General features: G+C 40.0%; 2 protein-coding genes across 4 annotated transcripts in view; one reads left to right on the top strand and one right to left on the bottom strand.

The window, feature by feature from the left end:
• LOC117991066 (uncharacterized) overlaps positions 1–21,358 on the top strand; it is a 42,374-nt gene extending 21,016 nt beyond the window's left edge. The window contains exons 2-9 of one of the 2 annotated variants that reach the window (XM_069505081.1): positions 11,017–11,196; positions 14,957–15,117; positions 15,717–15,819; positions 16,464–16,652; positions 17,403–17,570; positions 18,089–18,213; positions 19,018–19,188; positions 20,277–21,358. In XM_069505081.1, coding sequence (XP_069361182.1) covers positions 11,017–11,196; positions 14,957–15,117; positions 15,717–15,819; positions 16,464–16,652; positions 17,403–17,570; positions 18,089–18,213; positions 19,018–19,188; positions 20,277–20,483 — 1,304 coding nt within the window. In that variant the 3' untranslated portion in view covers positions 20,484–21,358. Of the gene's footprint in view, positions 1–11,016; positions 11,197–14,956; positions 15,118–15,716; positions 15,820–16,463; positions 16,653–17,402; positions 17,571–18,088; positions 18,214–18,984; positions 19,189–20,276 lie in introns of both variants that reach the window. The other variant, XM_034978605.2, reaches the window with a different exon arrangement.
• The window catches only part of LOC117991065 (potassium voltage-gated channel protein Shaw-like), a 408,219-nt gene that overhangs the window by 223,532 nt on the left and 162,489 nt on the right, over positions 1–22,198 (bottom strand). The window lies entirely within an intron of this gene.

Here is a 22,198-nt window from a genome sequence, read left to right as displayed (position 1 = left end):
ACCTACCATATCTGCGCAAAATAAATAAATGATTATGATTATGATTTAATTACGATTCGCCCGGATGCAGAACTAAAGAGTCGGGAAATTGAATTCTCTATTTGCCAAGGACTGTTTTTTTTTTTTTTTTAATTTTATTCAGATACAAGTTAGCCCTTGACTGCAATCTCACCTGATGGTAAGTGATGATGCATGTTTGCGCCGATTGCCGATCGCCGAACGGGTCAGCTAGTTATTTTATGCAAAAAAAAAAGTATGGAACCCTTTCGGCTTAAGTTCGACTCGCCTTGTTTGTTTTACACTTATTTTCCTCTCGGGGCCAAATCGCAGGAGCTTCGTATCGCTTCACTTTCTCCACTACAGTCTACAGTATCATTGTAAACAAAAATAAACAAAAAGTTAGAACCGTTAGTACTTTCGTGATCGCACTTGGTTACATGATTGTCCGATTTGTAAAGTAATGACTGTCTGAATTATTTCTAATGATTTTTCCTTATTCTGAAGCCCGTTTATTAATTCACTGCTAGCGTATCTGTGATAGTCTAGTGGTTAGGACGTCCGCCTTCTAATCGGAGGTCGGGGGTTCGGTCACTGGCACGCACCTCTAACTTTTCAGTTTTCTGAGTGATGTGCGTTTTAATTAATTAAACATCACTTGATTTAACGGCGAAGGAAAACATCATTAGGAAACCTGCAATCTTTGGTCTTTTCAAAGGTACCTATGTATGTGAAGTCTATACCAATCCGCACATGGCCAGCGTGGTAGACTATGGCCAAAACCCTTGTCACTCTGAGAGGAGACCCGTGCTCTGTAGTGAGCCGGCGATGGGCTGATCGTGATGATGACTACGCCACAGTGGTCAATTTCCGAGAGATTAATATCAAGGGCTAACTTGTATCTAAATAAATTTAAAAAAAAAGGCCAAGTGCCTCGAAGACTCGCGCACCGAGGGTTCCGTACTATAGTCGTATTTTTTTGACATTTTGCACTATAAATCAATAATTATTATGCATAAAAAGGTTAAAGCAAGTAATATTTTGATTACTTAAAACGCACATGACACCGAAAAGTTAGAGGTGCGTGCCGGGATCGAACCCGCGACCTTCGATTAGGAGGTGGACGTCCTAACCACTAGGCTATCACACCTTGTGCACTGACACACAATAATTTAATAAATAACTAAGTATTTGGGACGTGCACAAAACCGCAAACACAATCTGACGTCTTCCATTTATCAAAAAACTTTATTTCCAGGAAAGTCGCATCAATTTTGGTGATGCGCGGGCGAAAGTCGTTTTGTGTACAATAAATTATTGTATTTTACGGGGAAAAAATTGTGAAAATGTTTATAAGGTGTCTTCATTCGTTGCGTTTAAGTCAGAAACGCACAGGTGGTCCATTTATATCATTACTAGCGGATCTGCCGCGGCTTCGCTCGCGTGCAATTTTTAAAAATCGATGAAAGAATGGAATTCTAAAAATCGTGAAACATAATCTAAATATATAAAAGGAAAAGGTGACTGACTGACTGACTGACTGACTGATCTATCAACGCACAGCCCAAACTACTGGACGGATCGGGCTGAAATTTGGCATTCAGTTAGCTATTATGACGTAGGCGTCCGCTAAGAAAGGATTTTTGAAAATTCAATCCCTAAGGGGGTGAAATAGGGGTTTGAAATATATGTAGTCCACGCGAACGAAGTCGCGAGCATAAGCTAGTATATTATATAGGTGGTTTTTAACCAATTTTCATAAAGACAACTTGAAAACTTACGAACTTTTAAAACAGTTTTAATTCTTTTACCAGCTTGGGGGTAAAATTCCCAAATAAGTATTATACCTACCTACTGAAAAATCAAAAATTTTAATTGTATAATTTGTAAATTAAAACCATTAGGTAAATTAGTTTCGTTTTAGATCTATCGGCACTTCAAGTATTATTACCATACCATGTCGGTGACGCGACCTAGCCCAACGCCCTTAAAGAAATTGTCATATACTTCAATTGACTAAGTTGAAATCGCGGTCAGAACCTTGTCATCGATAAAAATAAGTAATTTATTATATTGTGCGACAATATTACATTGTGTTTTTGGGCATAGAAATGTATCGGACCTTATTCTTGGCGTGGGCGAAAATAATACCGCTTTCTTTTGAAAAATAAGGATATTATGTCACTAATACAAGGCAGTTTCTTCTTCGACCCAGAATACTTTTTACGCGTTTTATAATACTTATTTAGAATATTATTTTTATTATTATTATTAAGCCTTTATTTATTTATTTCCTTATCTTTAAATACGATATACTTTCTTACAACTATCTAGTTATTTATTCTACATTACTACTTAGAATATACGCGTATAATATACCACCGAATTTCGTAGCAGAACGTAGGTAGGTACTCATAAAGGACATAGATTAGTCATACGTTCAAAGAATACCTATGTAATCACTAGTTTTTTTTAAACATATGGTCTGGTGGGAGGCTTCGGCCGTGGCTAGTTACCACTCTACCGGCAAAGCCGTGCCGCCAAGCGATTTAGCGTTCCGGTACGATGCTGTGTAGAAACCAAAGGGGTACGGGTTTAATAAAAACTGCCATATCCCTTCCAGGTTAGCCCGCTATCATCTTAGACTGCATCATCACTTACCATCAGGTGAGATTGCAGTCAAGGGCTAACTTGTATCTGAATAAAAAAAAATAAAAAAAATATATATATATATATATATACTAGCGCTTGGCTGCAATCAGACCAGACTACTGATTCGCTAACTCAGTGTCTAACACTGAATGATAGGTATGCCATCACGTTTGTTTTTAATCTATTGAATGTTTTCTAAGATAACCATTTTGGTGTTACTCAGCAAAGCAGCAATGTAGAACCAACCAATGTCAAAAGAGCTCGGTGGCTATCACCGCCCTATCACTCATCATCATCGCACTCAGTGTCTAACAATGATGTTAGACACTGAGTTAGCGAATCATCCCGCGCTGGTGGCAACTGATGATGCAGCCTAAGATGGAGCGCGCTATCCTAGAAGATGACTATTCTCTCTCGACTTGAAAGTACCTATATATAAATACTATCTGTCCCGGCTTACTCACGTGTGTAGTCGACGTTAGCCCGACTAGTTTCGAACCCGTCCGGGGTCCTTTTTCAAGGGAGTCCGTCCGCGCACGCGCCGCGGTTTTGACTGCGGGACGCACGTGCCGCTGCCCGTAGAGCCCGTTGTGAGGGTGGCTGGGGTGGGGGGGGGGGGGGGGGGAGAGAGACAGCTGCCGATCGTCTTAGCCGTTCGGATTAGTGCTACGTTAGTGAAAACAATCACCAAAATATTTAGTTTATTGGTTTTTGAGAAAATCGTGAACAAAATACATAAATTAGGGTTCGAATACAGAACCTTTTATTGCTGAAGTCGATTAAAAAGCAGACAACAATTATTGTATTTCAAATCCTATTAAAATCTGCAAGTGACATCCGGTATTTCCATTTCCAACCGTAGGTACTCCAACGAGAGAGCGTCTCGTACTGTTGGCAAAAAAACTAAACACTCGAGCAATCGCAATAATTAACTCTTTAAGGCGAGTCACTGAGGCTAAAAACTGGTTTGCTAAATCAAATTTTTTAGGTAGGTATTTACTATTAAATAACGGCCTTGCTAAAAATATACAATACTAGCTTATGCTCGTGACTTAATCCGCGTGGACTACAAAAATTTCAAACCCCTATTTCAACCCCTTAGGAATTGAATTTTCAAAAATCCTTTCTTAGCGGATGCCTACGTCATAATAGCTATCTGCATGCCGAATTTCAGCCCGATCCGTCCAGTAGTTTGAGGTGTGCGTTGATAGATCAGTCAGTCAGTCACCTGTTTCTTTTATATATTTAGATACCTAAAGACATTGTCTAAGGAATGTGCTAATTTGATACACAATAGGACGTACTTCACTCGATCAAATAAAACCATGAGATAAGCAAAAATAAAAGTCTAAAACGAATTATTTAATACTAAAATTTCTGACTTGGAACATAATTTTTATTTGGAAATATTTGTCTTTAAGTACTACAGAGAACCTGCTAAATTTTGGTTTTCAACAAGACTTCTATATTTATTAAACTCAAATTTAACTTTTGAAACAGAGAACTTGAACGTTTCCAAGCGGTTTTATAACAAGCCGCGCTGCTCGCTCCGGTGACTCGCCTTAACTGTAGATCCAATCCTAAATTACTGAATAGACGCAAATTGGGTTCTACTTGAGGCGTCAATTTGCTAAAATAACTAATGATATTATGATAAATGCCAAAGTGAGTCTGACCGTCTGTCTGTTTGCTAGCTTTTCATGTCTCATCTGTTACACCGATTATGACGAAATTTGGTACAGAAACAGCTTGCCTCCCGGGGAAGGACATAGGTTGTTTTTTGTCCCGGAAAATTAAAGAGGTTCCTCGAGATTTTTTAAAAACATAATCACCCGTGGACACCGTGGACTAAGTCACGGACATAATTTCTTTGATATAAAGACAGCTATTGCATCCCATATACGTATATAAACTACTTTTTATCCCGGAAAATCGATGATTTCCTTTGGTATTTTTAAAACCATGCGGATAAAGTCGCGGGCAACATCTAGGTAATAATAAATATTTTTTATGCTCAAGTTCAATGTTAACTTGACTTTAAAATATTGCTTTAGGTATGAAAGGATTTTTCTGCAATGTAACTTTAAAAATATTTGCGTTGGAACGAGATTAAGTATTTTGTATTAGAAATTAAACTTAAAGTATGTCATAAAGCGGTATTCTATTGAATTAGGTAGAAATTAATGATTTATCGCTATTCGCTTGTCAGCTAAATAACCACCTACAAGTATAAATACTTACGCTAAAAAATCGGCCAAGCGCGAGTCCGACTCGTGCGCCAAGTGTTCCGTACTAGAGTCGTATTTTTAAGACATTTTGCACGATGAATCAAAAACTATTATGCGTAAAAATAAATAATAAAATGTTTTAGAATGTAAAAGTCAAGTTCTTTCATATGATATCTCACTTGGTATACTTATCTTACTTGGAAAATTGAAAATACTAATTATTTGTCCATGAGCGCATTTTTTTATGTGATGTAACCACAAATTCAGGGTTTTCGGATTAATTCCTACCTACCAGATAAAGTTAGATAACTATACCAAGTGGGGTATCATATGAAAGGACTTTACTTGTACATTCTAAAACAGATTTTTATTTATTTTTATGCATAATACTTTTTGATTTATCGTGCAAAATGTCAAAAAATTACGACTGTAATACGGAACCCTCGGTGCGCGAGTCTGACTCGCACTTGGCCGGTTTTTATCTAGACTGTAAACGAAGTTACAGTCTTTATGCAGCGGGCTAACCTGAGTTTATGTAAGCCTGGCATTTATGCGAGCTTTTTTCAAAGTATTCATCCATAATAACAAGACAGTGCCCGGGGCGCGTACCTAGGTACAACGTATGCACAATTTTTCGCATTTTTCCTGCTACAAAATGGCTATGAATAGCTTATAAGTTAGAACAGAGCTTGTTTGTTTTTACGTTGGCTTATGCTATTTCAAACTGCATTTACGAGCGGACTAAATTAAGTTAAAAGTAAAAGAACTTTAAAGGAAAAGCTTTTTTAAATTAGCTAACTTACAAGGATTGAAAATTCATGAAAAATAAAGAAACAATACCGTTTACCTCTTTATCTCCAAAGTTTACCAAACAAAAAATCTGAAATGATTATAGTCAATAGAAAATGAATATTTAACAGGAGAAATAAAATTAACGCTCTATCATAGTTTTTGTGATATTAACAATAAACCTCTACAAACAAAGTTAGTTAGTTCGTTAACAAAATTGGTTCTTACCGTTTTTCTTCTTGTGTAGTACGGAACCCTCGGTGCGCGAGTCCGACTCACACTTGACCGGTTTTTTTTAAATAAATTCTCTGTTTAAATATTAGTCTGTCCGCGTCGAAACCTCCCAAGGGTAGTATCGCTCGCTGAAGTTTACTATTTCTTACACAACTCTCTTTTTCTGTTTTCACTACTCTTCGTGAAACTTTGCACCCCAACTGGCAAACAAGGTCGAAACCATAAAAAATAAACTTTTACACTTTTCTTTGTAACATGAAACTTTATGGTTTTCTTTTTGTAAAAAATATTAATGGCGCAAAATTTCTGAAATTTTACAAACTTTAAATTTTCTGTATACATACAGGGTGTAACTAGAACGCTAACAAAAACTTAGCGTTATTGTTATACTTCCTAAACACAATCCAATACAAATAAACATTTGCCTCATTTTGTTGTTTTAGTGATTTTTCAAACCAATGTATAGCGTGAAAAACTCGGGTCAATGCACCGCCTACGACGCGGCATTGACTCCGAGTGGCTTACGCAACGTTCGTAGATCTCTAGCGTCAGTCAGACGTTTTATTTGCAATTCATATAGGTACTTATCGTAAACTTTTACAAAATAATAGGATTTATTTCAATGTTTTTTTGTGGTGTCATGTAGGTAATCATTATTTAGTGATGATTACTGATATGACACACCACAAAAATAAGGCAACACTTAGCAATGATTGCGACGATTGCAATCGAAGTTTCGTAATACAGCCTCATGATTATTGCCCACATTCTGGCGGTTTTGGCTGCGGTTAGAGGAAAGCCAATATACCGCCAAGCAATTTAGCGTTTAAAGCTCCGTATAAAATCGCTAAATACTAAATAGACAGGCATTTACAATTTAATTGCACTAGAAAATCATCATCATTATCATGATCAACCCAACCCATCACCGGCTCACTACAAAGCATGGGTCTCCTCTCAGAGTGAGAAGGGTTTGGCCCAGGTATACATATTAATCTATGGTTTGGCCATAGTCTACCACGCTGGCCATGTGTGGATTGGTAGACTTCACACACCTTTGAGAACATTATGGACAACTCTCAGGCATGCAGGTTTCCTCACGATGTTTTCCTTCACCGTTAAAGCAAGTGATATTTAATTATTTAAAACGCACATAACTCCGAAAAGTTAGAGGTGCGTGCCCGGGATCGAACCCCCGACCCACGATTAGAAGGCGGACGTCCTAACCACTAGGCTATCACGCTTAGGTATACGCCAAAACTTTTCAAATAAATATCTTTAGTCCAAAGTATCTGTCGGAATGTTTCTACGCCCTCGTTTCGCAAACTGTTTAACTTCGGGTCCCGGAGTTAAACAGTACGCTTAGTACGAGATTTATATTTCCCCAATGATAGTATTCGAGAGTCAAGACACAATAACGTCAAAGTAAAATGGACCTAAAGCGTCTTGAATTGAAGTAAATAATTTAATGCCACTAATTTTAATTTCGCAACGTTTTCGCTTGGAGCGCTGGTTGTAGATGTGTAGACAAACTTGAGCTTTAAAACATGGCAGTTAAGATCCAGTTTACTATAACGCGGAAGTGTTTCGACACTCGAATACTATCAACGTTGGTGAAACATAAAACCTCGTACTAAGCGTAGAACAGGACTACGATTTATTCGCAATTGTTGGAGCTATAAAACTGTCGCAGTCTCTCACAACGACGATTCCGAACGAAGCTGTGAAAAATCTAGGCAAATAAGAAGTTATACCCTATCCGCGGAAATAAGTTAGTATAGCCACAGAATCTCTTCTCTACATACTCGTAGTCTAAATATATAAAAGGAAAAGGTAACTGACTGACTGACTGACTGACTGGTCTATCAACGCACAGCTCAAACTACTGGACGGATCGGGCTGAAATTTGGCATGCAGATAGCTATTATGACGTAGGCATCCGCTAAGAAAGGATTTTTGAAAATTCAACCCCTAAGGGGGTAAAATAGGGGTTTGAAATTTGTGTAGTCCACGCGGACGAAGTCGCGAGCATAAGCTAGTATAAAATAAATTCGCTTCCCGCTATCTGTATGAATACGTAGATCTTTTAAAGTTCGCAACGGATTTTAATGTGGGTTTAAGACAAAGAAATCTGCAGAATGGAAATAGTTAGTCCAATCCAATCCAATCCATCAGTCTGCTTGCGTCCACTGCTGGACATAGGCCTTTCCAAGAGCGCGCCACCAAACACGGTCCTCCGCCTTCCTCATCCATCCGCTCCCCACCACCTTCTTCAAGCCATCGCTGGAGGTCGTCTGCCACACAGGTGCTGCGCTTACCGGTACGCGATCTCCACTCCAGAACACGTCTGCCGCATCGGCCGTCGGTTCTGCGACAGACATGGCCTGCCCATTGCCACTTCAGCTTGCTAATCCTTTGAGCTATATCGGTCGCTTTTGTTCTTCTGCTTCTCGTTCCGGGTTTTATCCCTGAGAGTGATACCCAACATAACTCGCTCCATAGCGCGCTGAGCGACTTTAAGTTTGTGGACGAGGCCAACTGTCAGTGTCCACGTTTCCGCTCCATACGTCATCACAGGTAGGAGTGGTAGGACACACATAACTAGGTATATTATATTACTATTTATAAATACATATTTCACCCCCTTAGGGGTTGAATTTTCAAAAATCCTTTTGTAGCGGATGCCTACGTCATAATAGCTCTCTGCATGCCAAATTTCAGCCCGATCCGTCCAGTAGTTTGAGCTGTGCGTTGATAGATCAGACAGTCAGTCAGTCAGTCACCTTTTCATTTTATATAATTAGAATAAGATTAAAAAAGCTGTGATAGCCTAGTCGGTAGGACGTCCGCCTTCTGATCGGAGGTCGGGGGTTCGATCCCGGGCACGCACCTCTAACTTTTCCGAACTATGTGCGTTTTTAATAATTAAATATCACTTGCTTTAACGGTGAAGGAAAACATCGTGAGGAAACCTGCATGCCTGAGAGTTCTCCATAATGTTCTCAAAGGTGTGTGAAGTCTACCAATCCGCAAATGGCCAGCGTGGTAGACTATGGCCAAAACCCTTCCCACTATGAGAGGAGACCCGTGCTCTGTAGTGAGCCGGTGATGGGTTGATCATGATGATGATGATGAGATTAAGATTATTATTTTCTTTCTCTACCAAACACATTTTATATACCTTAGGTAGGTATTTAAAATGTCGTAAAATATCGTAAACTTTAACCAAGTCAGAAAGCAACTTTTGCTCGGAAGAAATCCCGTAACTTCTCACCCCAGTTAGCGAAAATTGCAGAGAATTTCAAAAATGAAGCGGTGAATATTTTCAGCGTAAACAAAAACACGGTGGAGTTGCTAACCATAGAGCAACAAACCTTTGTTGCTCTATGGCTCAACCCAAAAAACAAACCAAACGGTTGACAAAAGTACACATCTACTTACCTAAAATGTAAGCTTATAAATTACTAGATATTACTATGACACTAGACTACTTTCGTTCCACGACTTTGTCTGCATGAATTTTTAGTTGTTCAAATGGAATTTCTCAAAATCCTCTTTTAGTAAGATAAACCATAAGTAAAACCATTTAGAATTACAATAAGGACGAAACTTTGTATTATGGAATTAGGTTATAATTATTATTGTAATCTGTTTTGGATGCCAATAAATAAGTATAAATATAAAAATATATAAAAAATAGTGAGATCTATGTTATAAATACATAGACTGCCAAAATCATAAACATTCCTTTTGGCTTTGCCGTAGTCGGATAAAAAGAACATAAGTACATGCGAAATCTCCAGTTTCTAGACCCAGAATTTGGTCTGATGAAACATTCTGCTTGGGATTTTTTCGATAGCTGCTCTATTTTGTAAATATGACAACTCTCCGGCGAAAACTCCTTGTTTACGTCGTCGGACGTATGCACGTGAGGCGCATTTTCATAAAGAAGTCGCGTAAAAAGTCGTAAACTACATTGTATGAAACAGTGAGTTTAGGAAGTACCCGCCCACCATTTACTTAGTAAGTAGTTTTCGTAAACTAATTCAGTCATTTCGGAATAACCAACAGGTAGGAAAATAAAATAAGATGGCAGATTTCTTTACAAAGCAGTGTGGAAGTGTCGCCTCCCAAAACTTGCGGGTATAGTCTATTTTTATTTTATTTTATTTTATTTATTATAGGAAAATCAACAGCGAAATAATACAATCAGTTTCTTAAATGCTAATTACAGGAGTATGGCCAATTACAGATTTTCTCGAAAAATTAACAATATATAAGAGTGAGTTAAAATTATTTCATACAGAGGAACAAAATTAATAAATGGAAGCCTAGAGTAAAAAGGAAAAAAAAAACAAGTAAATTATGAAACAAATATAAAGTGTGTGTGCGTGTGTGTGTGTGTGTTCAGTGTATGGGTAGCGTTAATTACGCGTCCATGTATGTGAAGTTAAGTATGTTACGTTTAAATAAAATAAAGTAAAATAGTTATTAGTGCAATTGTGAAATGTGTCGCTTAAATGTCTTTTTAGAATAGCGGAAAAGGTCAATATCGGAATAATGTTTGTTATAGGTGCGTGTCATTCTAGTAATAGCAGAGTTTTGGGAGTAATTTTTCCTTTTAAAAATCATTGCTTATCGTGATCGCGTAGCTCAAAGTCCGCCTTATCTTTACAATAGCTCCTAGTAGCTTTAGTTTTAAGTACGTATTAATTATCACCACTATAATTATTGTCATCTTACAAATTAACAATTTTGACCATCAGTATAAGCATAACATTTTACCTATCAGTAGGTACCTTAGAGTACCCTTATTATTAATGCGAAAGTGTGTTTGTTTATTGGTTTGTTGGTTTATTGGTTTGTTGGTTTGGTTCTCGCAACGGTGCAAGGATTGACGTGATTTTTTGCCTGGGTATAGATAAAGACCTGGAGAGTGGCATAGACTACTTTTCATCCCGGAAAATTAAAGAGTTGCCACGGGATTCTTAAAAACCTAATTCCACGCGGACGAAGTCGTGGGCATCAGCTCTATATAAAGCAGTGTAGAAATGCTCATCGTAGTCGCGTAGCACAAAGTCCACCTTGTCTTAACAAAAGTTTTTCATTGTTCCAGGAGGCTTGTTCTCCCTGGGCAAGGTGCTCAATTTCTTCCCAGTGGGAGGAGAGAGGGAGTGCCAGCCCTCCGAGTTCACGATCGCGCGCGCGGGCATCTGCCTCAACCCTTACGACTGTCGCCAGAGGGACGGCAAGGCGTCTGGTGACTGCGCGCATGGACTCGGCGTATGCTGTGTTTGTAAGTACAAGGATAACCCACCGCCACCCATGGCCCCACCAACCTCGAGGCCGGCCGAACCCGCGCCCTAGACGCCCCTACCGAACGGGCGCCCTCCCGCGTTTCGGCCCGGCCGTCGATGGCTACAAGGATAGCCTAAGACCTTACCCAGAAGGGACGAATTTGCTGCGAATCGTTTCGCGCGAATTCATGCACGCGTTGGGTAGGTACTGGGCGCCAATAAATAAAGACCTCGCACCGGAAAGCGCAGCATTAGAAGACCCCTGCCACTAGGTAATTCAGGCGGCACAAGGTCGTGGCGTATGGAAGTCACACAACAAAAGACCTATGTCCAGCAGTGGACGTCTATCGGTTGATAATAATGATGATGAAATAAATCTTCTTATAATTATCTAAATATATAAAAGGAAAAGGTGACTGACTGATCTATCAACGCACAGCTCAAACTACTGGACGGATGCAGATAGCTATTATGACGTTGGCATCCGCTAAGAAAATATTTTTGAAAATTCAACCCCTAAGGGGGTGAAATAGGAGTTTAAAATTAGTGTAGTCCACGCGGACGAACTCGCAAGTATAAGCTAGTAGTACTTAAATAAGTTAATTGCCTTTGCTATTCCTTACAAATAATGATACAATTATTTCATTTTAATTCTACTTTCCTACATAGTTGAGCTTTAATTACGATTCGCCCGGATGGAGAACAAAAGAGTCGGGAAATTGAATTCTCTATTTGCCCAGGACTAGGTATGTTTGCGTCGATCGGTTCGCGTGCTCAATACAACAATATCAGCAATTCAGACTGAGAGTCCATAATTCATAAAAAACCGGCCAAGTGCGAATCAGACGCGCGCACTGAGTGTTCCGTACTACAATCGTATTTTATTGACATTTCGCACGATAAATCAAAAACTACTTACTAGATCTCGTTTAAACCAATTTTCGGTGGAAGTTTGCATGGTAATGTACATGATATATATTTTTTAGTTTTATCATTCTCTTATTTCAGAAGTTATATGGGGGGGGGGGGGGGATACTTTGGAAGTATCATCTCTCGCGCAAACTGTTCAGTTTAGAAAAAAAATTGATATTAGAAACCTCAATATCACTTTTGAAGACCTATCCATAGATACACGTATGGGTTTGATAAAAAAAAAAATTGAGTTTCAGTTCTAAGTATGGGGAACCCCAAAATTTATTGTTTTTTTTCTATTTTTGTGTAAAAATCTTAATGTGGTTCACAGAATACATCTACTTACAAAGTTTCAACAGTAAGCTCTTATAGTTTCGTTAAAAAGTGGCTGTGACATACGGACGGACAGACAGACAGACAGACAGACATGACGAATCTATAAGGGTTCCGTTTTTTGCCATTCGGCTACGGAACCCTAAAAAGCTGTGAGAGCCTAGTGGTTAGGACGTCCGCCTTCTAATCGGAGGTCGGGGCCGGGGTTTCAAAAGTTTAACACGGGCCAACACTCCCGAGGCGCACTACCAAATGTTTGAAAATTTAAACCTATGCTATGCTAACGCTTAGAGAATTTGCTTTTCTGTGGTATTTGTAGAGTCGTCTAAAATGTACAATGTATTGCAAACTTTCTCTTTTTCCATACAATGCGAATAGGAACCAAATCGCAAAGTTTTCCCGTCTATAAACAATTCAACCGTGACAGCTTGCGGTGGCCAGTGCAGCGGCTCCGTGTAGAGAATGCTTAATAAATCTAAGAGTATGCATTGTTTTGTACCAATAAACCTATTTCGGAGTTGATTTCGTTTTAGCGACCTCTGGCGCAGTGGTAAGGTCTGTGGTCTTATTAGTAAGAAGCTCCCGGGTTCGATTCCTTGTAGGGGTTTGGAATTTTATAATTTGTAAATGTCTGGTCTGGTCTGGTGAGAGGCTTCAGCCGTGGATAGTTACCACCCTACTGGCAAAGCCGTGCCGTCAAGCGATGCCGTGTAGAAATCAAAGGGGTATGGCTTTCATAAAAACTGCCTTACCTCTTCCAGGTTAGCGCGCTTCCATGTTAGACTGCCATCGTCACTTACCATCAGGTGAGATTGCAGTCAAAGGCAAACTTGTATCTAATTAAAATAAAAAAAATGTTGTCTTATAAGCGGGTGGTCGAGATTTCGCTTCTCAGATAAGGGACAATTTGGAATTTATCTCAAAACTAGCGTATGCTCGCGAATTCGTCCGCGTGGACTTCACAAATTTCAAACCCCTATTTCACCCCCTTAGGGGTTGAAATTTCAAAAATCCTTTCTTAGCGGATGCCTACGTTATAATAGCTATCTGCATGCCAAATTTCAGCCCGATCCGTCCAGTAGTTTAAGCTGTGCGTTGATAGATCAGTCAGTCATTCAGTCAGTCAGTCAGTCAGTCACCTTTTCCTTTTATATATTTAGATATATTTAGATATAAAAACACTAGCCACGCTAGCTAGACCACCCTGCCACTTTTTAGATATTCCCTACCGTCTGAAATTTTTGACATGTTTGGTGCGATTATTTTTATTAGGTAATGCACCTATTTGTAGTACTTAATTATTATAATGTGGATTTATTAAGAGAGTTGTACACAAGGCCTAAATGTACCTCAGGTTGCTCAGGTGAGCGTGCAATATCACTAAGGCCATATATGTATTATATACTACCTATACCTTTGTTGGTTGGTTTGTCCTTCAATCACGCCGCAACGGAGCAACGCATCAGCGTGGTTTTTTGTATGGATTTGGTTAAAATCCTTGAAAGTGACATAGGCTACTTTTTATTCCAGAAAGTCAAAGAGTTCTCACGGGAATTTAAAAACCTAAATCCACGGACGAAGTTGCGGGCATCAGCTATGAGATAGTTAATTGTACAGCTCCCTCTAACGGCATCCGCAATCACAAGTAATGATTTAACACGCCACCAGTAAAGTGAAAACCGAGCGTAATTCAGTCATTTCAATTACAATTACGTTTGACCAGCCACCGGCGCAGCGACCTCACGAGAGGAATCGGGTAATTGGTACAATTGAGGTGTGATGAGTTAAATATGTGGCCACCTGTGAGAGGTGTGTCATAATGACAGTATATTACATTTTACGTCCCACTCAGACAAAGAATCATGATGGACTTGTAAGACGCCTCGACGCGTATACCCGAAAGGGACAAAACAAAACAAATCATACTTACGAATAAAAGGTTGTGTTTCTTAATTTGCGCTCGCTACGACTATCGACTGTTACAGCCGATCACAGGCGCCATAAGCATGTCATTAACAATCCCGACGATCAAATCATGACCGACAATGCTTCCTATCTCGTAGGACTACACAATTCAACCTTATTACAGCGTCTTCGCCGGCGAAGACGAGGATTCGTACCTATCGGCGTACGGACCGGACCATCCAATCAATTCTCCTATCCCAACGTCATCCTAAGCTGTGGTCCGAACCTCACAGGAGGCGTCCTTAATAGGACGTTGCCTCCTGATCTCTCAAATTATTTCTTCGAGCCCTAGGGCTCACCCCTAGGCGGAGCTTCGCGCTCGCCACCCCCCCTGGTGACGCTGTAGCGGCCAGTATGGCCTACGCAGCATAGTCAATCCGAAACAACACCTTCAACACTAAAAAACAGAAAATTAAATAAAAACTCGTAATATTCGCAACAAAATACTATCACAGAGGCTAAAAATTGATAACGGTATAAGATGGTTAACTTATGGTTTTTATAATGTGAGTTACGACGTAAGAGAATAATTTCTGAATTTGTTTCCAGTCGAGGTGACCTGCGGAGGCATAGTTCAGAACAACCTGACATACTTCATGTCACCTCGCTTCCCTGAGCTTTGGATGGGGGAGAGCAACTGCTCCATCCAGATCGAGAAGACTCACGCCGGCATCATGCAGCTGAGGATTGACTTCATACATTTTACCATCGTGAGTTCTTATGTTTCTTGTGAAGAGTTTTAGTAGCGGAAGTGTATATTCTGCAAATACAAGTTAGCCCTTGACTGCCATCTCACCTGGTGGTAAGTGATGATGCAGTCTAAGATGATAGCGGGCTAACCTGGAAGGGGTATGGCAGTTTTTATTAAACCCATAACCCCTTTGGTTTCTACACGGCATCGTACCGGAACGCTAAATCGCTTGGCGGCACGGCTTTGCCGGTAGGGTGGTAACTAGCCACGGCCGAAGCCTCCCACCAGACCAGACCAGAAATTTAGAAATTATAAAATTCCAAACCCCTGCCAGGAATCGAACCCGGGACCTCCCAATATTAAGACCACAGCGCTCACCACTGCGCCAGGGAGGTCGTCAAAAAAACGTTGTACGAACTATGTGCCCTGCCCATTGCCACTTCAGCTTCGCAACCCGTTGAGCTATGTCGGTTCTACGGTCGCTAACTATATGTGCCTCATAAGAAAGCTCAGAGTCACTCAGCGGGCGATGGAGAGAGAATTGCTCCAGAAACTTCTAGTAGGGTCCGCACACTTTCCGAAATTGTGAAATTGTTAATTACTCACTTTTTATTACAGGGTCAACCAAATCGTCTCACGGGAGAATGCGACGAAGATGCGATGGTGCTGGGCGAAGGAGCTGCAAACTTCACACTTTGCGGACAAAACCATGGACAACATAGTGCGTAATATAGTATTATTCTTTCATACCATTAGAGTTCATACGACTCGTATGAGTATCATGATTGAATAGGCGATACCGAATCAAAATTTCAAAGTTTTAGAATATTTTTAGATGCCTGAGTAATTGTAGTGAGAGAGGTGAGTGAGAATTGGTAAGTGGTAATCCAGACAAAGCTGATGGTAGGAGTTAGTGAGAAAATAGTTTATAATTTTCTTTGATCTGGTGGTTGGTGCCACCAATCGATTTAGCATTCCGCATCATTAGAGTTGGCATGCTACAACCATTTAAAGTCCGTTTCCATCTTAGACTCGAACTCTCTTATCACCAGGTGAGATCGCATTGAAAAGCTAACCGCAACACCTACCTACAGTATTTAATGCTTATTTGTGTGTTCTGTCTTCATGGCTGTCTGTCCGCTCACGCATTGTTCATCCAATTGAGTTCAAATTTTGTACAGTAGTTTTTGGCACTTGCCAAGAAAGGTTTTTGATGTAGTACCTTTCATCCACGTACGATACATAAACCGCTATCAGCTTGGCAGATAGGTACGAGCTGAAGTCAAAATCTTTTTCTTCTGCTGAGCTTCTGCGAACAATAAACATAAATTATTATTAACAATATGATCTTCCTTCTCGTTCCAGTATACTACACTCTGTCAAGCGGGAGCGAGACGCGAGAAGCGGGGGAGCTGCCTCGCATCAAGCCCACCCCCCTCGTGATACACATGCGAGGTAGTGACATGCCGCGTCTCTGGCTGCTGCGGCTGGCGCAGATGCCGCTCGCGCAGTCCTCGCCGAACAACTGTCTGCAGTTCCACATCGAGAATAATGGTACTTTCAACGGATAAGCCGTCTCTTTCAGGCCATCATGAAGAACGAAATTGAGGGAAAGAGAAGTACTTACACTATATCAAGCTGAAGCGAGACGCGAGAAGCGGGGGAGCTTAGGATATTTTTTATCCCGAAAATCAAATAGAATACAATGAACCAAAAGCTTAACTTGCTATAATCCGCTGAAACAGGTCGAATCTGTATGGTGCAACATGCAGCATGCGACATGCACCGCCCGCCCTCCCACTGCTAAACATGCAGGAAAAGGCAGCCACCAGGCAAGCAATACGCACCACCACCACGCAGCACCACATAAAACCTAAAACGTACCCACACTCGACGTTAGTTTCGCCCCGATACCGGAGCATCCTCAGGAGATGTACTTAGACCTTACAATCCACAATTGCAATTTGCTGATTATAGCAAATTAAGCCTTTGGTTCATTGTATATCATGGATTTCCGCAAAGTAACGCTTGCTTCTATACAACAATGTATAGTGCCTGGAAGAGATCGCTTTAGCGATAAGGCCGCCTTTGCATGCTACATCTATTAGAATAAGATCCTGTATTGTGTTTTTTCAATGTTTACTTTGTGTTGTGTGCAATAAAGTGTCAATAAAAAAATAAAAAAACAATCAAACAGTTCCCACGGGATTTTCGAAAACCCAAATCCACGCGAAGTTGTAGCCATCAGCTAGTCGTGTACTACATGCCATTGACATTATCTAAATATACAGTTTAACGTTACAGGTACCATAAAGACTTTCAACTACGCTTCTAACGGCCGTCACCTCGCCGCTCAGGAGTACAGGGCGTGCGTCAGAAGAAACATCGGGTTCTGCTCCGTGCGATACACTCCGTGCGATAATCGCTCTTTTCGCATTGGACCGAGAGGCGATATTTCTTCGGATCCTTCAAGTAAGTTTTTGTGGACAATGACCCTAAAATTTGGACTAGCAGCTTTAAATAATAACTTGGTTCCAAAATCATATAACCGTTAATGTCAGTCATTGAAATAAAATGCTTTAGAAATGAAATCAGTGCTTCAAATGCGGCCCGAAAAATATCAATCAAAAAGCTTATTTCAAGTAATAAGATTTTAAGTTTTTGCCTATCGTCCAAAATGTCGAAAAAAATACCCGAGTACGGAACCCTCGGTGCACGATTCTGACTCGCACTTGGCCGGTTTTTAATAAATAGCAGAACTTTCATTAAAAAAATCAAAAATACAAACAACATAGACTGTAACTGAGATATTTAGGTTTTTTTTAAAGAATATTAGCCAAGTTTAACATTCTGACTAATATTCCCATTTTCCCTCCAATCAAGCGTAAAGCTTGTGCTACAAATTGTGGGGTTTGAACCGGCGACCTTTCGGACTGTCCGCGCCTTTAACCGTTGCTATCGAGGCTCTATCTATATCTATATTATTTTAGGTACTGACCAGATGGATCAAGTAATGCCAGTGGATGATGAGGAGAACCAACAAGATGAAGAGGGCTCGGGCTCTGATCCACAAATCGAAGAAACATCCACTCCTCGGCCTAGTCTCATGGCTAGGGTAAGTTTGCTCAAACATTATATTATTATTAGCTTATGCTCACGACTTTGTCCGCGTGGACTACACAAACTTCGGATTCCTATTCTACCCCCGTACGGGTTGTTTTTTCAAAAATCCTTTTTTCAGCAGATATTTATGTCATAATAGCTATCTGCATGCCAAATTTCAGCCCGATCCGTCCTGTAGTTTGAGCTGTGCGTTGATAGATCAGTCAATCAGTCAGGCATCTTTTCGTTTTATATATTTAGAAAATATATCACTACTCATATTATTATAAATGCGAAAGTCTGTTTGTTTATTGGTTTCTTGGTCCTACAATCACGTCGCAACGGAGCAACGGATCGGATTTTTAAAAAACAATAGTCGTATCAGAATACAAAATCAAAGCTTTAAACACTATATGATCCCATGCTTCAAAAGAAGTGTACTGACTACTTACCTTAGAATGCCCTTATTTAACTTCCCATTAATAAGTACTTACTAAGTAGTTTATTTGGTTTATACATCAGTTTTTCTTAACAATACCCCGAATGTACAGTATTACATTATATGCTATTACTTAGAACAGTTTAACAAAGTTACCTAACTTCGAGTATCATTCAATAAAAATAATTACCAAAGTTCTTGTATCTAAAGTGACTTATTTTAAGTTTCATGCCATCTATTCAAGCCTACTAAAACCAAAAAATAACCTACCCTCAGTTTCGTCCAAACCATTAATGGTAATACCCAGTAGCTAGCTAACCCCTAACCCCTAACCCCCTTAAACAGATCTGGAGCTATATCTGGCCGTTTGGCGGGCAGAGGGCGTTGGCTGAGCAGCGCTCCTTCTGGAGCTGGTCTCCGTACATGCAGCACTACAGCGAAGAGAAGCTGAAGTACTACGGCTACGGGAACTATGCTGCAAGTGGCTTCGGCAGACAGGGCTGCACGGATAGAGTCACTATACCGTGTGAGAATGAATATTTTGTATCGGTGAGTTGTTTTCATTCATATTCATAGCTTGCATCTAGCAAGCTTGACCTGATGGAAAGTCCTTATAATGTGGCCTAAGTGGCGTTTGTGTAAAAGATGCCTATTAACTCTTGTCCTAATCTCTACATAGTATAAAATAAAGTCGCTTCCCGCTGTCTGTATGTATGAACGCGTAGATCTTTTAAACCACGCAACGGATTTTAATGCGGTTTTCACCAATAGATAGAGTGATTCAAGAGGAAGGTTTATAGGTATAGTTTAAGTTTCAAAAAATTAGAGATCCCTAGGAAATTGAAATCTCACTGACACCACATTAGTATCCACACTGCACCCATGCAAAGCCGGGGCGGGTCGCTAGTAACATTATAAATGTGAAAGTGTGGATGTTTGTATGTTTGGATGTTCGTTAATCACGCAGAAATGGCTGAACGGATTTGGATGAAATTTGGAATGGAGATAGATTATAACCTGGATTAACACATAGGCTACTTTTTATCCCGGAAAATCAAAAAATGAAAATCCAGGCGGACAAAGTCGCGGACATCAGCTAGTTTAATATAATTATACCTGAATGTTGCCTGCACAGTTCTTGGAGGATACTCTTCAAGAGAATTACAAATCCTAGCCATACCTACGTAGCACGAATATTATTTCTTTGTAAAAATAATGCACCCTCCCAATTTTTAATAGAATAGAATTTGTTTTATTTGTTGATCCAAGTATTATCTTAAACACAGCCCACAGGGTACATTTTACAGCAAATACCTACGTCTTAATCTAATTAACATAAATACAGCGTTTAAAATGTGTCGTGCCAACGAAAAGGCCAGAACTCGGCTTTTTGTGGATACCAAATGTAACCACAACTCTGTCTGTTAGAGCCCAGGCGTGGTTTTAGTCTTAGGCCTTTACTGCTGATCGAGAATATATAGCAGCTAGTTATTCGTAGCACTTCATAGCATAAGTCTGATAAGAGATAAGATAAGATCTGATAGATCGTCTTTATAACTTACCAATACATTAGATAATATTGTTATCTGTCAATAAAAGCCAGTCGTGATAAATAATTGAATTTCCATCTTTTTCAGTCCCAACTGTTTGGCCCGGGAGTGTGCGACCCTCACCACTGCGGGAGCTCTTTCTGTCCGGGGATAAGACCATCGGACTGTAGGGTTGACACCTCCATCACGCCCTTCGCCGTGTCCGTGCACTTCGGCGCGCCCACGCTCAAACCCAACCCTGAAGAGAACATCGGGATGTGCCTGAGATACACTCAAGTGCTGTGCGACTCGTGACTCGATAACTCCTTCTGGCGTGAGGCAAGGTTGACAACTCCATCACGCCCACGCTTCGGCGCTTAAGCAATCCTGAAGAAAACCTCGGGATTTACTTGCGATATTAAACAAGCGCTGATGTGCCACACCTGACTCGATAATCCTTCTGTCCAGGAGTGAGCCGGACTTCAGGGCTAGGTTCTAGGGCTTTACTTCATACTGCCATCCTGGAAGTATCCGTGAACTGAACACAAGCCTGAAGTGAGAACATCGGGATATGCTTGTGATATTCAGTACGCGGAAGAAAATATTGTAGGTACATCGACCTTTAGAAAGAGCGTTGTCTTAGTCGTAGAGACCAACAAAATGTCACATAGGTATGAGTGACAGAGACAACGCTCTACAAAGCCGAAATCTCATTCTAAAGGTCGACGTGCAATATTTGGCGGCTACTGTACTTTCTTAAATTCCCTCGATATTTCAGGGAAATTAGACATTGTGCTTCGGAAAATAACCTGAATTTTGGCATGAACCTTGACATTTATTATTCTACATAAAATGTCAAAAGGCGCCATCAATAATAATAATCAGTTCCATAATCTTAGATAATAATCCCAAGAACGGTTTTGAACCAGTGTGCTTTCAAACGAAACGTAGATTGTAAAAAAAATTACTTATCCTGACTTTTTCACTCGAGCTTCAGAGGTTATAGAATTATATATGTAAATAATTAAGTAATATGATTTAGTGGACTTTGTAAATTTTGTATCATAACTATTTATTTTAATATTAAGTGACTAAGACTTTGATATTACGGCTTTGTAAAATAAGTAGAAATAAAAGTGTGTATAGAGACTGGTTATTTATTTATTTGTATAATATAAATAAAGACTATATTTTTACGCGGTTTACTTAATCATTATTTTCCTTTAGTCCAGTTTAGGTTTATCATTTTTCTAGAAGACACATAATATGACAACAATCACAACTAATGGGAAGTGATGATGTGGCCTGACATGGGGCGAGTTTGCCTAGAAAACTCCTATTCTCTCTTGTTTTAAAATAATCCGGCTTGTAATTGGTATAAAACACAGATCATGGAAAAGTATTACAAACCCTAACCATGCGTATGAGGAATAATGATGCAAAGTGTTTTTAGCTGATTTTGTCATCATCATTATCAACCGATAGACGTCCACGGCTGGACATAGGTCTCTTGTCCACACGCCACGGTTTTGCGCCGCCTGAATCCAGCGGCTTCCTGCGACTCGTCTGATGTCGTCCGTCCACCTAGTGGGGACAACTATCGGTTTTCCGGTGTGAGGTCGCTATTCCAGCACCTTGGGACCCCAACGTCTATCGGTTTTACGAACTATGTGCCCTACCCATTGCCACTTCAGCTTCGCAACCCGTTGAGCCATGTCGGTTAATCTAGTTCTCCTACGCATCTCCTCGTTTCTGATTAGGGAACTATAATTTTGTACTCTGGCGTAAATGACGTCTGCTTTTCATTGTACCTACCATACGGCCGTGTGTCATTTTCTCTGACGAACTTTAGGTCTGAAAGAAAATCCTAAAAAAGGTCAAAGAAAAAGACAGTAACAACGCGATTAGTCTCATTACAATGGATCACGCTTTAGATAACTCAAGATAAAGACCGGTTAGTAATTCCGTGCTAATCGCGGACTTACCGCATTTACATGAAAACACTAATTTCCATTTTCCTAAGCGTACTT

This window comes from Maniola hyperantus, chromosome 19 (genome assembly GCF_902806685.2).
Source record: "Maniola hyperantus chromosome 19, iAphHyp1.2, whole genome shotgun sequence".
Lineage (NCBI taxonomy): Eukaryota > Metazoa > Arthropoda > Insecta > Lepidoptera > Nymphalidae > Maniola > Maniola hyperantus.
Note: the sequence above shows the minus strand (reverse complement) of the source record. Positions and strands in the feature narration are given on the sequence as shown.